The sequence below is a fragment of the Belonocnema kinseyi genome, chromosome 3 (assembly GCF_010883055.1).
Source record: "Belonocnema kinseyi isolate 2016_QV_RU_SX_M_011 chromosome 3, B_treatae_v1, whole genome shotgun sequence".
NCBI lineage: Eukaryota > Metazoa > Arthropoda > Insecta > Hymenoptera > Cynipidae > Belonocnema > Belonocnema kinseyi.
This window is the reverse complement of record NC_046659.1, coordinates 80507914-80516828: the sequence shown is the minus strand read 5'-3', so window position 1 is coordinate 80516828 and position 8915 is coordinate 80507914. Positions and strand designations below refer to the sequence as shown.

General features: G+C 24.6%; 1 protein-coding gene across 1 annotated transcript in view; it reads right to left on the bottom strand.

Moving 5' to 3' along the window:
* Positions 1-8915, bottom strand: part of LOC117168826 (cadherin-87A) — a 264168-nt gene that overhangs the window by 6744 nt on the left and 248509 nt on the right. The window contains exons 18-19 of the mRNA XM_033354673.1: positions 8145-8367; positions 5026-5567 (exon numbers count right to left, since the gene is read on the bottom strand). Of these exons, the coding sequence (XP_033210564.1) occupies positions 5026-5567; positions 8145-8367 (765 nt within the window). The remainder of the gene's footprint in view (positions 1-5025; positions 5568-8144; positions 8368-8915) is intronic.

The following is an 8915-nucleotide window of genomic DNA, read 5'->3' as shown; positions in this document are numbered from 1 at the left end:
GAAGATCATACTGAACATTATCTTTTTAGTTATGAATTTGATTACTTGTTTGAAAGTTCAAGTGTTTTGTTGAAAATTGGTCTTTTTAGGTTAAAAATTCAAGCATTTTTGCTGAAAATTTATTGTTTGATTAAAATTCATATTTGAAAAACTGCATCTTTATTCGATAAAAATCTAACTGTTTGCTTCAAATATAATTTCCTTTTCTTCAAGATTCAACTAATTTGTTTGGAAAATTTTGTTAAAGCACTTTGTTAGTAAATCATTTTTTGCTTGAAGATTCATATTTGAAGTTGAAAATTGAACTATTTTGTTGAATAGTGATATTTTTTAAATTGAAAATTCAACTGCGTAGGTAAAAGTTGAACTACTTTTTAAAAATGTGTGCGTTTCTTTTTAAAAATGCTCTTTTGGTTAAAAATTAAACTATTTTTAAAATTATTTTTTTTTTTGCTGAAAACTCATTATTTCTTATCGAAAATTCAAGTTTTGTACAAAAAATTCGTCTTTGGTCTTGAAAGTTCAATAATTTAGGTAAAATTTGCTTTATTTCATTTTATTTGTTGAAAATTCGTCCTCTTAGTCTTAAAATTCATTTTTTGGTTAAAATATCAACCATTACACTTTTTTGTTGAGAATTCATCTTTCAATGTTGAAAATTCGATTATTTTGTTTAAAATTCATATTTTGATGTTGAAAATTCAACTGAAGTCTTTTTTTGAGTGAGAATACAAATTTTTTTTTTCAAAATTTGTCTGAATTAAAAATTTATCTATTTTACTAGAGATTGCATCTTTGTTCGCTAAAAATGTAACTGTTTGCTTGAAAATTAATGTTCTTTGCTTGAGGATTTATCTATTTTATTTAAAAAATTTGGTTGAAGCACTTTGATAAGAAATCATTTTTTGGTTGCAGATTCATATTTTTAGTTGTAAATTCATCTCTTTGGTTCAAAGTTTAACTATTTTGTTGAAAAATAATTTTTTAAATTATTTTTTAATAAAGCTTTTTTGGTTGAAAATTTAATAATTTTATTGAAAATTTATTTACCTATTTTAAACATATTAAAAGATTAAAATTACGGTATTTGAATGTTAATGGTTAAGAAAAATAAAAAATTGTTCAAGAAAAAGTCAGGGAATTTTGAAAATGAAGTTTTCGCCCTGCAAAGCATGCATTATATTAAATACAACAAAATTTATTTTCATTCATGGCGTTCATTCTAAACATCTTCTAACACAAAATTTCAAAATAAATAAATTTTGAAACAAATACTTACATTTTCCACTAAAAAATATGAATTTCTAACAAAAAATGGAATATTTAAAGTTTTCGTTAAAAACTTAATTCAAGAAAATAGTTCAATTTTCAACCGAACCGAAGAATTTTTAAGTAGAACTATAGAATATTCAATTTGAATAAGTTCAATTTTCAGTTAAAAAAATTAATTTCAACAAAAAAAACTAACTTTACAAAAAATAGTTAAATTTTGAAACGAAGTTATGAACTGTCAACTAAAATTGTAAATCTTTCACTGTAATAGTTGAATTTTAAACCAGAAAAATGAATTTTCAATTAAAATGATAAATCTTTGACTAGAATCATTTATTTTATTGACAAAAAATTAATTTTTAACCAAAGAGATTAATTTCTACCAAAAAATAAATAAATTTTTAGCTAAAAAAGGTCATTTTTCAATAAAAAATTCATTAATTAATGTTTAGTCAAAAAATAAATGTGCAACCAAAGAGAAGAATTGTTATCTAAAATTATGGAATATTCAACTAGAATAATAGTGACATTTTCAGTTTAAAAACTAAACTGATTTTCAACCAAAAATGAATCAAATTTTCAACAAAATAGTTACATATTCGGCAAAAAATTCCTTTTTATCCAAAGAAAAAGAAGTTTTCAATCAAATAGCTCACATTTCAAACAAAGAAATGAATTCTTAATTAAAATCATGAATCTTCAACCAACAAAATTAATTTTCAACAAAAGAGTTTAACTTTCAACGAAGTAATTTTAATTCGAGTCTGAAATATTAATTTTAACTAAAATAATAAATAATTAGCTGTAATACTTGAATTTTTGAACAACAAGTTTGATTTTCAACTAAATATGCGGATTGTGAAAGAAATAGTTTGAATTTTCAATTAAAAAAGACAAATTTTCATCCAAATTGTCGAATTTTGAACAAGAACAGGTCATTTTTCAACCAAAAATTCAATAATTAAATTTTTAGTCAAAAATAAATGTTTAAACAAAGAGATGAAATTTTATCTACAATTGCGGAATATTTAACTAGAATAATAGTTACTTTTTCAGTTATAAAATAAACTAATTTTTAACGAAGAATGAGACAAATTTTCAACAAAATAGTTAAATTTTCGGAAAGAAAATTCCTTTTTGTCCAAAGAAAAAGAAGTTTTCAAATAAATAGTTCATATTTCAACCAAAGAAATGAATTTTTTATTAAAATGATGAATCTTCAACAAAAAAATGACCTTTCAACAAAAGTGTTTTAATTTCAATCAAGTAATTTTAATTCTAGTCTGAAACATGAATCTTCAAATAAAATGATAAATATTTAGCTTTAATACTTGAATTTTTAACAAAAAAAATTGGTTTTTAAACAAAATATACGGGATTGTCAGAGAAATAGTTGTATTTTCAATTAAAAAGGACAAATTTTCATCCAAATTGTCGAATTTTGAACAAGAACAGGTCAATTTTCAACCAAAAATGGACATACAAATTTTCAGTGAAAGGAATTCATTTTCAACTAAAATAATGAATCTTCAATTGGAAGAGTTAAATTTTATACCAAAAAGATTAATTTTGGACCAAATAAATTAATTTTCAACAAAAGTGTTTAACTTTCAACCAAGTAATTTTATTTTCATTATAAAATATAAATTTTTAACTAAAATAATACTTAACTGCAATACTTGAATTTAAAAAAATTTGTTTTTCTAAAAAATATGCGGAATGTGAAAGAAATAGTTTGAATTTTCAATTAAAGAAGACAAATTGTCCAAATTTTTCAATTTTGAACAAGGAAATATCAATTTTCAACCAAACTGATCAATTTTCGCCTAAAATAATTAATCTTCAACTGGAATAGTTAGATTTTACACCAACAGATGAATTTTCGACCATAAAGATTAATTTTCTACAAAAAAAAGCGAATTTTTCATAAAATACACACATTTTCAAATAACTAGTTAATTTTCTGAATAAATAAAAATTCAGTAATAAATTATAAGTTAATCAGAATAAACTGAGATAATCTGAAAAATCTGCGACTCTAGATAAAGTGGAAATCACTTTTCTAAACTGACAAAAATGATTAAAATAATGAAAACTTGAATTTTACTGCGATCAGATGTCAATTCTCGCGTTTTTTAGTAGTTAGTTGCATTTTCAACAAGAAAAAATCAATTTTTACTATAAAAGATAAATTGCCAATCAAAACTCAAATAATTAAACGTTAAGTTCAAAAAATTAATGTTCAACAAAACAGAAGAATTTTAAGTAAAACTATAGAATATTCAAATGGAATAAGTTAAATTTTCAGTTAAAAAAATTACTTTCAACAACAAAAAAATAACTTTACAAAAAATAGATAGATTTTCAAACAAAATGATGAACCTGTAATAGGTGAATATCAAACCACAAAAATGAATTTTCAATTAAAATCATGAATCCTCAACCAACAAAATTAATTGTCAACAAAAGAGTTTAATTTTCAACCCAGTAATTTTACTTCCATTTTGAAATATAAATTTTCCACTAAAATGATCAATATTTCGCTGTAAGACTTGAATTTCTAAACAAAAAATTTGATTTTCAACCAAACATGCGGATTGTGAAAGAAATAGTTTGAATTTTCAAGTAGAAAAGACAAATTTTCATCAAAATTGTCGAATTTTGAACAAGAACAGGTCAATTTTCAATAAAAAATTATACATCAAAATTTAAAAATTTCACTTACAAAATTAAGCATTTTTCAAATACAACAATTAAAACTGTAACGTTCAAAGTTTAAAGGCCCTTCGAAATTTTAACGATTCCAGATTTTCTATGTCAAAAAATTTAGTTAAAGATTCTTTTCTTTTAAATACTTGGTTTCAATTTACTTGTCTTAAATAAAAATTCAAATATTGCTAAATTAATTAGTAATCAAAATAGTAAAAAAATTAGTAATTAGTAATTTTTTTAAATTAAAAATTTCAAATTGAATATTTTAGACTGAAACAATATTTTTAATTTAATCAAATCCTTTAATTAAGAATATATTATTATGAAGTTATTTTTAAGTTGAAAATAGTTTATAAATTTTCAGTCACACCTTCACATTTGTTTAATGAATAAGACTTTCAAATTGTAACCGTCTGAGTTTGTCAAATCGTTTTTGTCCACTTCGTATTACTTAAAGTAGATAATTTTTTAAAAATTTATTTATTTATCAAATAAAAATGTTTTTTATCCCAAATTTTCAACATCAAGGTCTTTTACTTTTTATTTGTTCAAGTCTTTAAGAAAGCATTTAAACATTCTTTAAATAAAAAATGTAAGCTTAGAAATAAACATTTTAAATGGGAAATTTTTAAAGTAAACCAAAAATTTGAATTACGCATTGTAAGCTAAATAATAGCATAATTGAAAAACATAAAAATTCAACTAATTATTTAATAACTGTTGAAATCGACCGGGGACAGATTTTTCTTTTACACATTTTTTTAATTCCCGGTCAAAAAAAAATCACTGTCATTTCCCGGTTTTCCCGATCTCAAAAAATTCCCGGTTTTTCCCGGTCCTGCGGCCACCCTGAATTGTACTGCGATGTCAAGTAAATTTCCGGGTTTTTAATTAAATTCCCGGTCAAGAGTAGGCTACCAAACTCTTTTTTGTAGACGATTCGACTAATTTTTATCCTAAAAATGGATGAAATTCCCGGCAACAAAAAAAAAGAATAAAATCTCTCATTTCTATTGAATGCAAGAGCAAGTTTAAACTTACGTGGACTTTGGCAATGGTGAATCGGACAGGAGAAGCAGTTTCCTGTGCCACAACCTCGACGATAAATCTATCCTGATTATATTCCGCCATATATCCACTGGTGACCAATTTTCCGTCCTGAGTGACGTTGAATGGACTCGGAACAATCGAGCCACTCGGTCTCTCCGATCCGTATTTGTAGAGATTCGCGCTGCGTACATAATACTGAAGTGTTCCATTGTCCCCGAGATCCAAATCCGAGGCTGTAACTTTCGCCACGAATTCATTAATGTTCGCCATCGAATTAATTCCGGCGTAATAATCGCTGCGCTCAAAGACGGGAGGATTATCGTTCTCGTCGAGAATAGTTATCGTGACGTTTGTGTGGCCATGCTCTGGATTTTTGTTCGGATAATTCGAGCCTCGGGGATCAATATAGAGATCTGGATCATTCGCTGCAAGTATTGAAAGCACGTAGCTATCTCGCTTTTCGCGATCAAAGGATTTGTTCGTGTAAATACTGCCGTCAGATTTGTCGATGTAAAATGCACCATCCATATTTCCTGAAAAAGGACAAGTTTATAATTTTACGAAATCCTGGAAAAAGTGCACTGATAATTCCAAATTTGTTCAGGTATTTCGAGGTTTTTCTAGTTATGACTTTTCAGGTGTAATTTTGGTTAAAAATTCACATATTCGGGTTAAAAATTCAGCTGTTTTGTAGAAAACAGCAGAATTAATTAATTGATAATTATTTTTTGTTGTTAAAAATTAACTTTTTAATTGAAAATTCATATTGTCGAATTGAAAATACGTCTTCTTGGTTTAAAAATTAATATTTTCTGATAGAAATTTCAGCTCTATTGGTTAAAAATGCAAATGCGTGACAGAAAATTAATCGTTAAGGATTCAAATATTTTGTAGAAAATTCATCTATTTTGTTGCAAATTAACTTTTTTGTTGAAAATTCAACTGCTTTGTAGAAAATGCATGCTTCTAGATTGAAAGTTCAACAATTTGGTAGAAAATTTAAATATTTAGCTACATAATAACTTTTTTTGTGGAAAATTAACTTTTTAATTGAACATTCACATTTTCAGAATAAAAAATCAACTATTTTGTTTAAAATTCATATTTTCGGATTGAAAATTTAATTGTTTTGCCGGAGTCATATTTTTAGCTTAAAAATTAAACTATTTGGTTGAAAATTAACTCTTTTTTAATCGAAAATTCACATTTTTGGTTAAAAAAATTAAATTTTTTTTGTCGAAATTGCAGCTCTTTTGTTTAAAAATGCAACTAGGTTATAGAAAATTAATGTGTTTTGGTTAAGGATTCAATTATTTTGTAGAAAATTCATCTATTTAGTTGCAAATTAACTTTTTTGTTGAAAATTCATATTTTCGAATTGAAAATTTAACTGCTTTGTATAAAATGCATCCTTTTAGCTTCAAAGGTCAACAATTTAGTAGAAGATTTAACTTTTTGGTTACATATTAAGTTTTTTGCGAAAAATTAACTTTTTAATTGAAAATTCATCCTTTCAGAAAAAAATTCATCCCTTATGTTGAAATTTAGTTTTTTTTCTGCTGAAAATTCAACTGATTTGTAGAAAATTCATCTTTTCATCTTTGAATTTCAACAATTTAGTATAAAATTCAAATACATACTTGGCTTCAAATTTAAAGTTTTATTTAAAACTGTTTTATTGAAAATTAATATTTCCAGACTGAAATTTCATCTTTTTCGATTAAAAAATCATCTATTTTGGCAGAAACTTCATGCTTCTTTGTTAAAAATTCAACTTTTTGATAGAAAATTAATCTGTTTTGGTTTAAGAATGAACTATTATGTAGAAAAATCATCTGTTTGTTTCCAAAAACTAACTTTTTGTTAAAAATCCATATTTTCAGGTTGAAAATTCTTTGTTGATAATTTAACAATTTAGTTAATTTGTTTAATTCTAGACTGCAAAGTATTTCATCGAGAAAAATTCAAAACACGTTTGATACAAATTCGTCTTTTAGGTTTAAAAATGCATTTCTTTTCGTAGAAATTTTGTATTTTTTTGTCGTTGAAAGTCCAGATTTTTTTTCGAACCTTATTCTGCTTTGTTTGAGAATTCAATTATTTATTATCAAAGTCACCTTTTGACTGAAAATTTAATCTTTTTAGATAAAAATGCTACTGTTTCATAGAAAATTAATCTATTTTGAATAAACATTCAGCTGTTTGATCGAAAATTCAACTTTTTTGTTGAAAATTCATATTTTCGAGTTAAGAATTCAACTGTCTTCTAGAATATTCTACTTTTTAGCTTCAACATTTAGCAATTTAGTTAAAATTTTTTATTTTTGACTAAAAAATGTTTCATAGTGGAAAACTTAACACTTTTGTCCAAAACTTATCTTTTGGACTTGAAAATTAATTTCATTTCGTGGAAATTTCATGTTTTTGTTAATGAAAATCCTAATTTTTGTAGAAAATTATTCTGTTTTGGTTGAGAGTACAATTATTTAGTTAAAAAATTTACTTTTAATTGAAAAAATCATATTTTCCAGTTGACAATTTAACAGTTTTGTGGAAAATTCGTTTTTTTTTTACTTAAAATTTCATCTTTCTGGCTAAAAACGCTACTGTTTGGTTGAAAATCGATCGGTTTTGTTTTAGGTTTCAACTAACTTCTATAAAAATCCTCTTGAATTCAGCTGCTTTTAATTAGAGATAAAAATATTTTTATTTGAAGTGTCAACTATTATATTTTTCGTTGAGTATTCATCTTTTTTTGATAGAAAATTAATTTTTTTAACTGAAAATTTAACTATTCTATTTTTGATAAAAAATTAAATAATTATTTAGTGCAAAAGTAATCTGTCTTGTTGAGAATTAAATTATTTTGCTGGAAATTCAAATTTTTTGTTTGAAATTTCAACCACTTGGTTGAAAGATCTCTTTTGTTGAAAATTAGTATTTTTCGGTATTTAATTTAATTAAATTTCTTTTCAATCAATATAAATAATAAAGTACTTTAAAAGTTACTTTTATAAATAAAAAACATAGTTATTTAATTTTATATTGCCATTTAACGGGAAGTTGCAGAAGAAGTTTTAGAAGTAAAAATGATTGAATTTGTTTCTCACCAGCTTCGACGTAATAATAAACTTTAGCATGTCTTCCTTCATCTTTATCTTCTGCCACAACTTTTCCCACGAAATAATCCTTCGGCCTATTTTCAGGCACATTGAAGGTGTAATCATCTTCGAATTCAGGGATATTGTCGTTCGTATCGACTAATAATATTGTGAGTAAGCGCAAAGTTTCGTAGGCCGTTGGATTTCCATGATCAGTTGCTACTAAAACAAGCTGAAATATATATGAATTAAATAACGTTTAAAAATTCGAAAAACAATGCATTAAAGGGTGGCCGCGAAACTTCATTTTCAAAACGTCCTGTTTTTTCCTGGTTAATTTTTTTATTTTCGACGACTATTAATATTTAAAGAACAAAATTTTGTTCCTGCAACATTTTTAATTTATTAAAAATCAATCAAAGTCAATAAATAATACATAAACAAATTAATTGAAAAAAATATTTGAAAATCTCTTCAATGTTTGAAACCCGACAGTTTAGTTATAAATAGCTTGAGAGCTTCTAAAATCCCTTTGAAACCTCTTGAAAATTCCTTGAGATATTTTTAGACGTCCGAAAATATTTCAGAATTTAAAAAATCCTATTCAATTATGTAATCAATTAAAAATACCTTGAAATAGTTTAAAACACCCTAAAATATTTGAAAAAAATCTTTGCAATCTTAAAATTCCATAAAATATTTCAAAATTTTTAAAATCCTATTCAATTATGTAATCAATTAAAAATGCCTTGAAATAGTTTTAAATACCCTAAAATATTT